Source organism: Ixodes scapularis, unplaced genomic scaffold (genome assembly GCF_016920785.2).
Source record: "Ixodes scapularis isolate PalLabHiFi unplaced genomic scaffold, ASM1692078v2 ptg002869l_1__unscaffolded, whole genome shotgun sequence".
Classification (NCBI taxonomy): Eukaryota; Metazoa; Arthropoda; class Arachnida; order Ixodida; family Ixodidae; genus Ixodes; species Ixodes scapularis.
In genome coordinates this window covers 862789-879509 of record NW_024610276.1, presented here as the reverse complement: position 1 = coordinate 879509, position 16721 = coordinate 862789, and the positions used below count along the sequence as shown (strand labels likewise).

The 16721-nt window shown below is 42.2% G+C and overlaps 1 protein-coding gene and 1 non-coding gene across 2 annotated transcripts in view; both read left to right on the top strand.

Annotated features, from left to right (window-relative positions):
- Nucleotides 1–16721, top strand: part of LOC115326137 (4-coumarate--CoA ligase 1-like) — a 57375-nt gene that overhangs the window by 17688 nt on the left and 22966 nt on the right. Inside the window, exons 6-7 of the mRNA XM_042288406.1 lie at nt 4719–4991; nt 14486–14630. Coding sequence (XP_042144340.1) covers nt 4719–4991; nt 14486–14630 — 418 coding nt within the window. The remainder of the gene's footprint in view (nt 1–4718; nt 4992–14485; nt 14631–16721) is intronic.
- Trnaa-ugc lies at nt 5665–5737 on the top strand. The gene has a single exon. It is a non-coding gene; the product is annotated as a tRNA-Ala (tRNA).

The window sequence follows — 16721 nt, the reverse complement described above, 5'->3', positions numbered from 1 at the left end:
TCATAACTCATCACAGACTCTTGACCAAGGGGTTATGAAAGGATTCCGCCCGTTCAAACTTGGAAAGTACTCTCCTCTAAACAAAAATCTTTAAAAACACGAGCATGTTTTGCTAAACAACATATCTTACTAAGTCGTCAGGATATCACGACGCCATGTAATATCGTATGGCTTTTCGAGGTCGAGAAAAACGGTAGCTAAATATTGCTCATGTGCAAAAGCATTCTGTATCCAGATTTCAAGGCGCATGAGGTGGTCTGTGGTGCAATGATTCTTGCGAAAACCACATATTACCGGTAAGATTATGCTGTTAGTCTCTAGAAACCACATTATCCTGTTTTTAACCATCCTCTCAAGAACCCTACTCAAACGTTAAGGCGATGGGACGATTATTCTTCAGATTTGAGGGGTCCTTGCCCGTATTAGATATATGTAGAACCAGACTTGTACGTAACTTAAATACTCTACTCAAGTTACTGTATCCTAAACACGTTTGTGAGTAACTTGGTATCTTGCAAATACTTTCGAACGTCAGTATTTAGTACTTTAACTTAAATACTTTTTTCAAGTAACTTGTACTCATTTTAAAGTTACTTTTAAGTTACTTTCTATTTTTTATTCTTTTTAGAGGCGGGAAGCTTGAAAAATATTTAACTCCACTTATTTCGGCTAGGCGCCCTCCTTTGCAGATATATTTCGTGCCAGGTAATACAGTGCACTTCCGTGCTTCTGCTGAAAGAGGTGACACGGAGAAGCAGGTGTCGCAGCCTCAAGCCGAGCGGACGCGTGTCCTGTCTTCTAACTGGACAAAGCGTCAGAAGCACATTTTCTTACAATTTGTTTGTGGCCAAGTCCAAGAGCATCAGAGATTGCGAAGCAGAAGGGCATGCGGGTGAAAGCATAAGATGTTTACAAGGCTACAAGCCAGAGGGAGGGCGCTTGGGTCGGAAAGAGGGTGGGTTCTACAAGTGTCTGGTAAAAGTCGACAGTAAACCGGAGTTTATTTTTTGACGTTATGGAGTGAAAACATATAAAAGAAAGCCTTCCAGCTTCAGAAATGCCTTTGCATCCGCACGCAGTCGCACACAGCGCTCGTTAGTTTCACTAGGCTCTCTTCGCACACAAGACTCGTAAGACGCGACTACACGGTTCGAATCCGGCGGCCCATCGCTCGCGGCGTACGCAGCATTCTCTTCGGTAGCACGAATGACCGCCGAACGGCTATTCAGCATCGGCGGACATGCGTTTAAAAAAAACAGGGGCAGACCATCGGACATGAATTTCTAAAAGCAGCTGTTCCTCCAAGGAAACAGCTTTTTTGTAATGGCGTTTTGAGTTTCATTTTCGCAAGTGAATAAAGGTTGATTGAATGACGTTGTTATTTTTGTTTCATTCGTAGTTACTTGGGACCTCATAGAAGCCTGAGTGGCAGCCAAAGTCTAGCTAAAAGATTTCCAGCAGATTCCATAGTAGCTGGGAAGAAAAATTCTTTGTCACCGGTTGTGCTTGACGATGAATTGCAGGGTAAATTGTCACTTGAGAGTATCTTGAAAGTAACGAGTTACTTTTGTGGAGTGTTTTGTACTTTACTCAATTACTTTAGAAATTTGAGTATTTCGTACTCTACTCAGTTACCATTTTTCGTGGTACTCAGTAACCTAACTGAAATACTTTTATCGAGTGTCTTGTACAAGCCTGGGTACAACTATACCTTTCATTCAAGAGATTGGAAACTCTCCACTAAGCCACAGCCAGTTGAATAAATTCAAGACTGCATGCTTGAATTTGGTTGATCAGTAGTAAGTCATAAGGTAATGAATGTCATCGGGTCCAACCGGTGTGTTTTCTTATTGTCCTTCAAAACTTGCTCAAGATCTGTGTAGGTAAAGATACGGTTACAACAAGGTCTGTGGTATGTTTGGAGTGTTATCTCTTTTATTTTAAGTGATTCCTATAATTTAAAAATTCCGCAGTGCAGCTCTTTTGGCTTAATTTTTTTTTAACCATGTTGCTCCGAATGCTTCTGCCTGTTCTTGCAGGTCTGATATCTTCCTACCACTTCCTTTCGGTGCGTATATAGCGAAACTCGTGTTTCTACGTCGTATGTTTTGCATTTTGTTCCGTACATGAGCAGCTTTGGTTACTGGGTTAAGGGACTTGATCTCAATTCATTTCAAGAGGTTGCTTTTGCTTCTTTAGTAATTCTTATTAGGTGTGCTTTTGCTTTCTTCGCCGATATTAGCTTTGTTGTTGTAGGTTGCGATTTAAAGCAAATCCACGTCTTATTTTTTTCTTTTTTTTTCGAGCTTCTGCACATTCTTCACTCCCTTTGAGGCTTTCGGAAGCTGTGACGATTAGCTTAGCCCGTTCACCCATGGCATCCTCTACACTCAAACTAGGAAGTACATCACCTAGTATGCAAGCAAGACTAGTGTACTTCGGCCAGCTTGCCTTTTCTATTAGCCAACATGGGGCACATATAGGTATGCAGAGAGTTAAGGTGACAATTTCTATCGCAATGCGGAAGTGAATGCTCCCAACGGGAGAGCTTTCCCTCTTTCGACGAAAATGTTTCTTGGAGTGAAGCCGAGCCGATGCTGAGGTTTATCGCTAGGAGTAATTCGTGTGTTTCACATAGGTGGGTCATTTTCCCACTGTTGAGAAGTGAAATAGGATTATACAAACGTGAGTCTAATATAATGTCACCACGAGCATCATTTCTTGAGCTTTCCCGACGTTGGGGCTGAGCATAAAATGGAATAAGATGATGCAGAGGGCAGGAAGTTCCTTTAACACGGAGTCTGGAGTTCGGGTTTTTAATGAGTAGTTGGGAGCAATGTAAATGCTACGTAATGGGATCAAACAAGATATTTGGACTCTAACGTCTACTACTCGAAGTGCGATAGTAAGGGGGAGCAGGCGGGCCCTTGAGCAAGCTTATTAAAATAATTGGAGTGTTGTTTCACGCACAGTTCCTTGAGGTCCTCAATTTCGCCGGAGACACCTCACATTCCACAGGAAAAAAGTTGTCCCTCAGTCATTTATTATGCGACGGTCACTTATCAAGTTGGGGGTAAACTTTACCTTTGTGATTTTTCTTGGGGGATTTCCACTGATTTTCGTCTGTTTCCATGTCGGGTGAGGCACAGTTTGATGCTATCTGAGTCGAACAACGCGGTGTGGCGTTAAATATTTCCCGTGTTAAATCTCTCTTTAGGTTTTTTCCCTGGTTATGTGTTTTTGTTTTAACTTTGTTTTCCAGTGTTGGTAACATTTTTTTTTCTTGTGAACACTCTTAGCCGCTGGAGCCTTTGCGGCCTCTTGGAAAGACCTGCCTATAATCTTATATTTTGCGGGTTTTTTAGGATGTGCACATCGGAGTTTCTTCATTTTTCTATATGCTCAATGTCTTCTTTTCAATGGATGCTGCCTTTGACTAGGTCTTATCCAGCAACAAAGATGTGGCCGGCGCAGTGGCAGCTGGGTACGGAATCCGTTCAAGATAAGGGAATTTTTTTTTTGTCTTTTCTTGCAGCCACTTTTTACAGGTCTTTTAGTGATCCAAATGGGGGTCGTTACAGTTCACAGACTTCTCTGGTTTTGGACGGGATTATTCCTTGATGTGGGCCTCTTGACACCATTTTGGGCAGGGTGGTTTATCTCCGCAGAAGGGGGTCGAGTGACCGTGCCGCTGGTAGCGGTACCTGAAAGGGTTTCGGATGTACACCCTCACTTTACAGTGAAGATATCCGATTTTTAGCGTGTCAGTCAGTTTGGGTTCGTTTAATGTCAATACCTATATGTCAGTGTTTGTAATAGAGTCATTTTTGTAGATATTGTCCGAACAGCCATGACTCCTTGGCCCTTCAGTCCGACGAGCAGCTCCGCTTCAGTTACATCGGACATCTCCTTGCTTCCGATGGTACCACGAGAGGTCTTTACCGACCGGTGTGGTGTTGCTTGTACTGCGATCGATCCAAGTGCAATTAGTTTGCGAAAGGCATTAGCACCTTTGAGGTTTTCACTTCCGACGGGGCCTTCCACACGAAGCTTTTTCATCGTTTTCGTTAGGATGCGTGGAAGAGTTTTTCGTACGTAGAAGGGTGATACCTTTCCAAGAGGAGTGTCAGCAGTAGAGTGCTACACGATGAAAAGATGTGCATTGTTGTCCGCAGTCTTGTTTTTGGTTGGTTTATCGTCTTGTCGAGGTCGTTTATATCCAGTTTTCAGCGACTTGGTAGAAGGTTTTGGAAGAACCCAGGTGGGAATCGTCCAATTGGCTGGGCTCACCCACCATACCCGAGCAAGGTCCCGGGTAATGATACCCATTGTCCGGTGCTTGACCAAGACCACGACCGCAACCGTTCGAGGTTTCTTCCCTTCACTTTCGATCTTTTCGACACGGTTTAATACATCTTAGAAGTGGAGGCTAGCAGTCCGGGGTGGCGCCATTCACCAAACACCGAACACCTAAAGAGTAGGCGCCCCCTGCGACGATATTCGTCCCTTAGACCTCGAACCCATGAAATAGACTCCCATGCATCTGTCAAGCTACAGCAGATTAATGTAGTGCTATATTAGCTCACAATAATAAAATAAATACAAAACAATATTTCTGGAAAATTTTTTATTTCGGGACAGGAAATCGGTATTCATTTTGGACCCAGTATGCAAAAAGCGTAATTTGATGGGGTAATAATTTTTTTTTCATCTCGCAGGTAACTTTGCTGCTTGGCGTTTCTGGATGGATGCAGGATATTGTTAATGAAATCAGAAAAAACAAGTATTGTGTGCCTCGTATAAAACGAATCCTGATGGGTGGTTCAATGACGCCTATTTCGCTTCTACGGGAAATTCGTGAAATCTTCAACGTGGAATCACTTTACAATTGCTACGGCTCGACAGAAACGTCCGGTTTGGTGAGCATCTCACTTGTAGGACAACTTGCCTTCGACAATGGTGGATTTCCTGCTGCCGGTATCAAAATCAAGGTATGCCTGAAATTTATCAAATTGTACACGTTTTCTATTTTGATCAGTTTACAAATTTGCCCTAACAGTGTAGTGTTTCTTTTATTATGTATTGCAATAGAGTGGCAGGGAGCAGATTTTTAAGCAGAAACGAATTATTTTATGGATATACGACAAATAAACAGGAAGTTTTTTTTTTTCGAAAGCTTTTAAAAATTTCTAAAAATGTGCAGTTCAAAGTGATAAGTAGGTCTCTGCTGGAACAAAGTACCAGCCCTGGCGTACGTCAAGGATTGCTCAAACATAATTATGAGCAGGATGATTAACCAAAATGTACTAATATATGTTTTAATTTATAAAAATGATCAAACGGTTCCACAGAGAAATTTGTTAAGCATCATCGGAGAGAACTACATCAAGCAATTTTGGAAACATTAAGGGAAGGGGCAACACTTTACGGCGTTCCGTAAAAACTCCCAATTAGGACGTTATGATTATAATGCAATTAAATGCAAAGGTGCAAGCGAGCTGGACAAGAAAGACGAAAATAATCCCTGGAGAAGGGGAACAAGGAGGACAGAGGACAAGCATAAATCTCCAAACACAGCTAGGTGCATTAAATTGCAAGCTTCACCTTTGTTGGTGTTCGACTGGTGGCGGCTGATAAAACCTGTTTGCTCTACTGACGTCTAACCCCTGGTTAGCTCAGTTGGTAGAGCGCTCCACTTGCAATGGAGAGGTCCCGGGTTCAATACCCGGACCAGGCGGATTTTTTCGGTCGCGCACCAGTCAGCTAGCTGTGTTTGGAGATTTATGTTTCTCCTCTGTCCCCCTTGTTCCCCTTCTCCAGGGATTATTTTCGTCAATTAGGACGCATTTCTAGGTTTCGGTTTCCCATCGGAGCACATCTCTGCGCCCGCGGTCATGCTCCCCAATGGCCGAGACGCGCGACTCAAGTGCGCCTCACTTCCCTCCATCCTACGAGGGACGCGAGGCGCTGGCTTCGAGCCGCGACCGCCGGGGAGCAGAACCACGAACGCAGATATGCGTTCCCATAAGAAACCGAAGCCTGAAACCGCGTCCAAACTGAGCGTTTCCTTTTTTTTTTATTGTGAATGCATACACTGTTGTTTTTGGATTGAGTTGATGTTATCAGCTTTGAAACCGCGGCAAACGATACCTTAAATCCTTTCTCCAAGTTAAGTCAGCTCCCAGCTATGAAACCACGCGAAAAGCTAGCCAACGGCACCAAAATTCTCCGATTTCAAAGGAGAGAGAGAAGCGTTGTGAGAGAGGTTGGGGGGAAAGGGAGGGAGTGGAGTAAAGCTGATGGATTTTTGGCGTCGATCCCATTGGCTGGCGCGCGCCTACGAGGCTCCCGTTGGACACTGCACGTCAATTTCAACGACGGCACTCATATGGCGCTGCGTGTCCCTCAGTGTGACGCTAACACGAAACGTCCAAGGTGATAGCGGCGAGGAGAGGCGCCCTCTCCACGCCGGCACAGCGGGCCTTTCTGCTGTCGGCGCAAATACGCTGCAGACGAAATTAGAGGGCGGAAGCATGATATACATGCTTTCGCATTCGCAACTCATAATTGCTTACGTGTGCCTCGAGTTTTTCTTTTTTTTTTTTTCAGGACGTCGTAAATTGCTGTTTCTGCATGATCTCTTCATAAAAAAAAGAGTTGATTTAATGGTGTTTGCTGATGCTTAGCAAAGTTTTCTGTAAAACCACATGTTTATTTACAATAGTTACTATTCACTAGCTACTAAATTTCACATAATTCGTAAATTTTAGTGAATTATCTAGGTAGTTTGTAGGTTTTCGCAATCCTTGACATCGTAAAGTCTGGTAGTCTGTTCGCCCCAAAAGTTTCTTTTTTATCTGGGGCAGGATATCCTCTCCTTCATCGTCGTCTTTTTCCCCAATCTAAGGGTTTAGTATATAATGTTCGATGGTCATCAGCTTGTTCGCGCCCGAAGGTTCTGTTCATATTTTTAGGGAATTTTTATGCTTTCACAGAAATACCCAATAAACTTCGTATGTGCTTACACATGTGAAAATCCGGGAATGGTGCATTGTAATGCATTTAGCTGCTTATAGACGTTCGATGTAATATCATCGGTAAATCAGATTTCCCGAAATATGCCTTGCAATACATGCATGCATAAATACGAACAAAAAAATGCCGTTGAAACTATTTCCAATATTATTTTAGAACACTACCTTTGTTTTCCAGCAAGATTAGGTAAAGATATTCAGTAGGCACAAAACTTACAAGCAACTAAAAAAAATAGATTGTCTCAATGCTAGAGAGTATTCAAATGTAACATAGCATCACCTTAATAATAAGTTCATTTTTTATAAAATATGGTACAGCAAAAGGGAAACAGCCTCACTGGACGCTCGACCAGCCCTTAGTCCTTTACACTAGCATTACGGCAACACAGGAGAAAAAAATACGCAGAGAAAAGGCAAAACTAGTAACGGGAAAATTTTAGCCTACAAGCACAACATTTTAAAGAAATTATAAAAACAGTGACTAGCGCGAATGAAACGAATGCAAGTCCTTTTTTCAGATAGAATTTCTAAAAATATTATTTTGTTTTTGAAAATATAACATTTAAGGCAACAATATAATATTCCAGTTGCGTACCATAATTTTTCGTACAGACTTTAACCCTCCAATATTACAGATTTCGAGTTAAGTATGTGTGCTCGTTAGGAGTCAGTTCCGCAAGGTTTGTTAGAAATCCAAACTGTGTAGGTTTTTGTAACTTTTAGATTCACACGTAATCTATGTTCGTAACGGTTACCTCTTTTTATTATTTTAACATCATTAAACAAAATATCTGTGAGGGAATCGTAAGGTACGTTAAATATTATTGTTACTGCGTTTTTTTTGTTTTTTTTTGCGACAAAAAACTTTTTCAGGTTCGTAACTGCGGTGTTAGCCCTGACGAGATTGCGGTATTTTAAATTAGATTGAAATCAGGAATTATAGGTTAACAGTTTGACATTAAATGGGAGTGCGTCTCGTTTGCGGTATATCATTCCTATAACACTAGACAGTTTTTTAAGCAAGTGGTTATTATGGCTGTCCCACGAAAATTGTTCAAAAAAAAATAACACGGAGATTTTTAAAGTACTAACGATTTCAATTGGGCTGGAGTCAAGTACAATGTTTCTGGTTAAAGGGAAACACTTATATTTTGCACGAAGAATTATGGCTTTTGTTTCATCAGTATTAATGGCTAGGTTGTTATCCTTTGCCCAATCAGAAAGCTTGTTCAAGGTTCTATTGGCATTGTTAACAAGATCATCGCAATTATTTGACGGAAAACATTTTCTAGTGTCCCCCGCACATGTAATAACTTTGGTAGGACTTATGTTTACAAAGTCATTTATATAGATGTTCAAAAAGTACGGCCCAAAGACGCTACCCCTCTGGGACGACTGAGTGAATGGGCTTAATATTGGAATGCTATTGGAAAATATAAATATATTGATTGCGATGTTGCAAGTAGGTCTATAAAAGCTGCTGAGTTAAGCCACGAATACCGGAACAAAAGAGTTTAAAAAGTGATAAATCATGATTATTCAAGTCAAAGGCTTTTGTGAAATCAATAAAAACCCCCAGCCTATTTTGCTCGAGATGTTTTAAAATATTTTTTGTTCTAGCAGTGCTAATTCAATGGACCGGTTTTTCCTAAAACCAAACTGTGTGCAGGTTACAAGTTAATGCTGGTCGTAAAAGGGTGTTAAGGGAGTCTGTATCACTTTTTCCAGGCCTTTTGAGAATAGCGGGAGGATAGAAAGGGGTCGATGGATACTTAAAATGTTTTTATCTCTTCCTTACGCAAAGCTGTTACTTCTGCCTTCTGCATCTTTTCGGGGGACGCGCCTGTTGCTAAAGCTAAATTGGAACTGTGACATAGACATCGTGTTATCATGTCAAGTACTCATTTATTTGTCGAATTGGCAAATCATCACCATCACAGCTACTGCTGTTTATTTTTCATAAAGGTTCCATACATTTTGGATTTTTTTATGGGCTCAAGAAAAATGGAATGGTTATTCCTATATATTAATTAATTGCAAGATGTATCATTTGAACTGCTGTCACTGCCTAAGTTCGCAAAGGAATCGCTGAAAGAATTTGCCAGAAAGCGACTTCGTGAATAATTTTTTCGACAGGTTGTTGATTTGAAATACGTACGATTTCAAAGTGAGTTTAAGTTGTTGTTTTTAAATAATATTTGCACACCTAGATCGTGTCTCGAACATTTTTTTTCATATTGAAGTGATTTTGCACTACGCAGCAGCTTTGTTAATTGAATCAGATTTAATTTAAAACATAAAAGCTGAGAATAATTTCTTTTTTTGAGAAATTTCTGGTATAATATATTTGTATGTTATTCTTCTGCAAAAGTTCGGGCGTGATTCATGGCTTGCGGATCTTTTTCTACACTTTCACTGTTTTATAGGTAAAATGGCGCTTGTAAACAGCGGTAAATTCACTAAGAAACACATTATAAGCTAAGTTGACGTCTTCTCAATAAAAAAGTGAATCCCAATTAATTAAAAAAAATATCTGATTTGATGGCATTCAGCTATCAGTTATTATATATTTAAATGTAAATGTTTCATTATTTTTGGCTTTTCTGTGTGTCTTTTTGTTTAGGCACGGGAATCTTGGAAAGTGATCGCTCATATTATTGTTTGGCGTGCCTGCTACAATCATAGCACGCTAGACGTTGGTAATAAATGACTCGATCAATGTTTAAGAGCAACCCGCGATTCTAGTAAGAGATTTCATAACATTAACACATTCTCAAGGTTCAACTAAACTATTAATTTCTCGTTTGGTAGCGCAATCTTTTGACGTATGTATATGTAGAAATCACCTCCAAAATCAAATCATAATGCGTTTATGTCATACAAGAAACGCTTGCAAGAAAGAAACAATCACCGGTATGGCCATCTAGTGGTCGATATATTACACTTATAACCGTATTCTCTGTTTTTTTACCGAAATATCTTTGTAGTCCTGAGTGACAGAGCAGTAGTCTACCCTAAGTTTGGATTCTATTGGTTTATTTACAAATAAGCACACACTTTCTTAACGGCGACACGTGCGATTTAAAAAAATAACTTTAATGCACAGGTAACGTAAGTACGTCGGCCTCATATGCATACCACTTTTCGGTTAACATGATTAAGTCAAACGAAAATGTATACGGTGCAAAATAACTTTTAGATTAAGCGTTTTAATTTTCCCAGGCTGTGCGTTAATGAAACAAAATGAGAGCCGTTTACAACTCCCTGTAACACCGAATTGGAGCGCAGCTCTTGAGGAGGAGGAGGGAAGGGTACTGAGGGTTACCTGTTCTCGGGGAGGGGGGGGGGGGGGGGGGGTCATGTGACCTTGGGATGTCACGTGACCCTCCAGAAAAATTTTCCGCTAGATTAAGCGGGGAATTTTTTCCGCTAGAGTTAGCGGGGAAATTTTTCGGCTAGGTTTAGCGGAAAAATTTTTCCGCTAGACTTAGCGGGGAATTTTTTCCGCTAAATCTAGCGGGGAAATTTTTCCGCTAGATTTAGCGCGGAATTCTTTCCGCTAGATTTAGTGGGCAAAATGTTTCCACGATTTAGCGGGTTAATTTTTCCGCTAGATTTAGCGGCGCATTTTTCCCGCTAGATTTAGCGGGAAAATTTTTCCGCTAGATTTAGCGGGAATTCTTTTCCGCTAAATCTAGCGGGGAAAATTCCGCTAGATTTAGCGGGGAAATTTTTCCGCTAAATCTAGCGGGGAAATTTTTTCGCTAGATTTAGCGGGGAAATTTTTTCAATAGATTTAGCGGGGAAATTTTTCCGCGATTCAGCGGGGAATATTTTCCGCTAGATTTAGCGGGGAAAATTTTCCGCTAGATTTAGCGGGGAATTTTTTCTGCTAAATCTAGCGGGGAAAATTTTTCCGCTAGATTTAGCGGGGAAAAGTTTCCGCTAGATTTAGCGGGGAAATTTCCCCGCTAAACGGGGAATTTTTCCCGCTAAAGTTTTCCGCTAAATTTAGCGGAGAAATTTTTCCGCTAGATTTAGCGGGGAAAATTTTCCGCTAGATTTAGCGGGGAAATTTTTCCGCTAAATATAGCGGAAAAATCCGCTGCAATCTAGCGGGGAAAATTTTTACGCTAGATTTAGCGGAGAAATTTTTCCGCTAAATCTAGCGGGGAAATTTTTCCGCTAGATTTAGCGGGGAAATTTACCCATAATGCACCGCGCGGTTACGCCGACGGCGACGGCAACGCCGACCCCGCTCAAGCCGGAAACGGGCCCCTAAGAGCTGCGCTCTAAAACATTAAGAAAACAATCACCCTCGTGACCAGGTCCCGGGGGACTATGGCGTCATGATTTGGCATTGCTAGATAAATATATACAGTATCAAATAGGTCCGAGCAACCGCATTTTCTGCAGATCTTCTGCAGATGTGACAACAACCTTAGTACGATGACCACTCGGGGACGAGCAAACGCTGGTTCACACATTTCCACGGGAGTGTGATTGAGCGCGTTGTGCCCATACCACACACAAGACAAGGCCTGGGTCACTCCTTCCCACGCGTCATCGTTAATTGTTCCGCCGCGTGCGTCGCGCTCATGAGACGCCGGTTACACGGCGAAGCCAAGACGGACGCGTCTGTTGCTTTGCGGCAATACACTCGTCGAGCCTCAGCCTGTTTCCCGCTTGGGGCGGGCCAGGGATCCACGAACGATGACGTCAAGCGCACAACTTGTCTTCTAGGTGGTTTTGGTGGTGCTCCCTTGTAACAGCCTACGACCAGAGTACACACTAGGACACGGGCGGCATCTGTCAGGTATACCTGGGATTCTTTTGATCCGAATCAAAGGTTTTGCACTACTGGCGAGATCAAATATACGTACCCTTCACAACAAGTTGTCCAGTAAAACATTATATTAAGCATACCAAAGCTCGCGGTGAAAGGATAATATGCCTTAAAAAATATGCATATGCAAACCTTAAGCGTTTCAGGGATACGCGACAGATTCCGCCGACTATAACTGGAGAAATATCATAAAGCTTCAAACAGTCAGGCAAGGCCTCAGTGTGGGTGCAAGTATTTAGACAGAAAGAGTAAAAAGCAACATGCATATATGTTTTCCGATGAGTGAAGGGGAAATGTATGCATCCCTCTTCTTTATCTTTTTTTCAGTTTAATGAGGTACTGCAACCAAAATTCTAGCGCCTATTTTATTTTCTAAATACCAACCACGTTCTGGCCACACAACGGAGACACCAATTCTTCGTTCAAAAAGACATGATACAATTTTTCTTTTTAAGGAATAAACCGAATATCTAAAAGCAACACCCATCAGCGGAATTACCGCGGATCGCTGAGTACGCGCGAGCCCTGTCGAACTTGGTCGATCCAGACTTCCCTTCTCTCCAGCGCTTATTTTACTCCTGCGGGAAGCGGGGAGGGAAAACAGGAACGGCCAGGTTGTAATGCGCTGTCGCCACTAAGTGGCTAAGCTCACAACGACGCTTAATTTCATGTGGTCTTTGCCGTGAGGAAAACATGACGTCACGAGCCCGATGTGTCCTTGCATTTTCTTATATGTGAAGGCATTTGTTATATCGTGGCACAAGTGTTTCGATAGCCTCCTGATAAAAGTCTGCTGCGTGAGACCGCAACCAACATCTTGAAAACAATTTGTTTTACTGACGTGTTTTGAAATATTTTGTGAAGAAACGATTTCGAAATTTCAGGCCATGTTTTGCAAAATCAGATGTTGTTAAGCATCCCACACATCGTGGATGTCTTCATTCACTTCGTTTACCACGGATTGACCCCTATTGGAACGACCAGTTCAAACTGGTACCAGATTCAAACTCGGTTATCGCTCCAGTTTAACCAGTTTCAAAATGGTTGAAGTTGGTCACACTGGTTGACTGGTCATGGCGGTTGAACTGGTCATACTGGTTGACTGGTCATGATGGTTGAACTGGTCATGGTGGTTGAACTGGTCACACTGGTTCGACAAAAATATTTTCATTTGTTCACGCCACCACTGCGCTTTGGAATACTTTCGTTATACGCAAACGTAGACACAATACGCCAACTACAATCATCAGCTGAACATACATTAAGCGCATACACATACACCGCACATACAAATATCAATACAACCGTAAACTAACCTGATCACTACTACCGAGCTCTGCGTTTTCATCTTTTATGCTGGTCGTTTTGAACATACGGAATTTCTCGGTGAGCGCCTAAGCAATAAAACGTATTCCCAGCATGTTAATTTTTTTCAACAAGGTCATACCTCTGAGAGTATTTTAAACGGCTCAGGGGATTAATCTCTTAGTAAAAAGTAAACGCTCGATAATGCCGTAATTATTTGAAAGCCAATAAACCAAAGTGAGAAAGCCAATAAATAAAGTGAAGAAGAGGGGTCAAACTGGTAACCAGTTCGGTCAGTCTGGTTACCAGTCCGACCAGCTCGGCCAGTCTTGTGACTAGTTCGGCCAATCCGCTGACCAGTTCGGCCAATCTGGTGACCATTTCGGCCAATCTGGTGACCAGTTCGGCCAATCTGGTGACCAGTTAGGCCAACATGGTGACCAGTCAAGCCAATCTGGTGACCAGTTAGAAGGCAATCTGGTGAGCAGTTAGATCAATATGGTTACCAGTTAGACCAGTCTGGCTACCAGTTGCACTAGTTTGATTTTCAGTTAGACAAGTATGACCGGTCCAAATACCAGTTTGACCAGTACAAATACCAGTCTGACCAGTTACACTTTCAAACTGGTCTTTCCAATAGGGACCCGCTGCATTTCAATGCGTCATGAGCGTTTTCTGGCATTGCTTTAGGCATTCGAACCTGTTTTTGCTTCATAATTTTGCTCCTTGAGATCAATATATATTTCGCAATTTGTCGATCAATCTTCAGGCTCTGCATGATTAGGCATTTGTCGTTTTCAAAAATGTCATCACAGACCGCACTTCGGAGTTGGATGAGCCATTCTATCGACTTAAACGGAATAATTACAAATCACAAACCGAAAACATAAACAAAGTGCCACACAACGACATCAACTTGTCACCAATGCACAAATGAGGGAACACAACTCACGCGCGACTCGGAAGTATACTATTTTTACGGAACCAATCCACGAAGGGTACTTACTTTCTTAATGCTTCGTATGTTTTATCTTGTTTCCTCTTTTCTAACGATGACCTTGACATTGAGTTCCCTGGATTTACTTTAGCATTACCTCCCTATTGTCTACACGTTTGGATGATAAGAAAATGGTTTTTATTCAACAAGCTATGTGTGAGCTTAGAATCGGACAATCAATTAACCGAGCTTTTTTTTTTTGTACAAGTATTTGACTATTTTTGGAAATGGTGACGTAGCTGTCTCTTCTAGTAAGTATAATTCCAAAAGAAGGAGAATGCATGACCTAATATAATATTCCAGGTCCTAGACATAACCAGCGGAGACTCTCTCGGCCCGTACCAGAATGGCGAGATTGTAGTTCACGCCCGAGGCATCATGAAGGGCTACCATGGGCGTCCCGAGGCTACTGCTGAAGCCTTGAGCAGCGATGGATGGTTCCGCACAGGTGCAACGCTCATCTCATTTTCGTGATTTTTTTTTTTTTCATGTTCCAAATTACAAGAGCAGGTTCTGAGACCCAAATTTCTCAATTTTGCTTGAATAGTTATCGGTCTGGCGTGTTAGATCTTTTTTGTGTTCTCCAGTTCATAGTGTGTTCGTTGAGTCTCATAACTCTGTAGTTTGGTGTCCAGCCAATAAAGTGGACAAAATTATAGCAGGCATCATTAACAATGGGAGTTTTCATATGACGTTAAAAGATTCAGTACTATCCATATTCGGTCGTCATCGCTCTGTGCTAGGTGTGCGCATGGAAGCGTCATGAGGCGCGTTTTTAGACGCCTATCCACCGTTCTTGACATACGTCATGTTGTGTTCTCTTGTTGCTGTGTTGTAATGCGTAGGACCGATAGCCAGTGTGGATTTTCTGAAGTACATGCGCTCGATGAAGCGCGCGTTCGTTACAAAATAAATGCTTGTTTACGTTATCATCATTACTGGCTTGTTTTCAACCCCTTACGAGGCAGCTAAAAAAACACAACACGCGCCGCCAATCGACGCTTTGAAACCACCTATATTAGTTGAAAAGTGACTACTCCTCTCGTGAGGCATCGCTTCAAGCTCAGTGGGACTTTAAACCAATCAATCAGACATTGTTTTAGAGCGCAGCTCTTAGGCGCCCGTTTTCGGCTTGAACGGCGTCGGCGTCGGCGTCGCCGCCGGCGTAACCGCCAGGTGCATTATGGAACGCGTGACGTCACTGATGACGTCATCAGTGACGTCATCGGCATCGTCCTCGTCATCATCACTGTTGACGTCATTAGTGATGTCACTGATGACGTTATCGGCATCCGCATCGTCATCGTCCCTGATGACGTCATTAGTAACGTAACTGATGACGTCATTAGTGACGTCACTGAATATGTCATCGGCATCTGCATCGTCATCGCCGTCGTCCACGATGACATTATCAGTGACGTCACTGATGTCGTCATCGGCATCCGCATCGTCATCGGCATCGTTATCGTCACTGATGACGTCATCAGTAACGTCACTGATGACGTTATCGTCATGTAATCTCATAGAGCTCACGTGATCCCCGTGAGGTCACGTGACACCCCGCGAGGTCAGGATGAGGAGGTGAGGAGGAGGGAGGAAGGATAGACCTTCCCCTCAGTACCCTTCCCCTCCTCCACCTCAAGAGCTGCGCTCTAATCCGGCGTTACAGGGAGTTGTAAACGGCTTTCATTTTTAATAGGGATGCCGCGAACCACCCTAGGTTCGAATTCGAAAGGTTTCAATATTTTCGACCAAACTGATTTTCGAAATCGAAAGAAATCGATAGTTTCGACCGTACGGTGGTTCGAATTTGAAAAATTCGCAAACTTTCAGAAATCGTGGAGTTTCGAATTCGAAAAGTTTGAAGCTTTCACGGTTTCGAAAAGTTCGGGTTCGATTATTTCGAATATTTCTTTTTTTACTTGAGGTTCGAGAAATCGAAGATTTTGAACTTTTCTAACTTGAAATCTGAAAGATTCGAATGCGTAAAATTTTTTTGGATCTGAAATTTAAAAAAAATCGAATGTTTCGAATTTTTATTAACATAAAGTTCGAAAAATTTGAAGATTTCGAATTGCTTTCTACATAAAGTTTGAAAAGTCGAAGGTTTCGATTCTCTTTTAGGGCTAAATTCGAGAAAAAAAAATAACTTCTAAGGTTTCGAATTTCTTTCAAGTCCAAGTGCGCAAAGCTCGAAGTCCGGTTTTCATGTTCCGCCACAGTTTGTTTCGAATAACATTTTCACGCCTCACTGGTTTTCACGAAAACAGGTTTAGAAACGTTCGGGTGTGATACTTAGACTACGCGAAGTTGGTCAGGCAATTAAAGGAGACGACGAGTGTCCCAGATGTGCTGGAATATTCGCCAGTGGAGAGTGACGTGTGTCCATAGATCAGTAATTTGGACCGCCACCCCGGGGGGGGGGGGGGGGGGAGGGGGGGTATTAAAGGGACCATGAAAAGATTCTGAAATCGAATTTCATACACCGCACGTCGTAAAAGGTGTGGGAAGAAACACAAACACGCAAAAATAGGGAGCC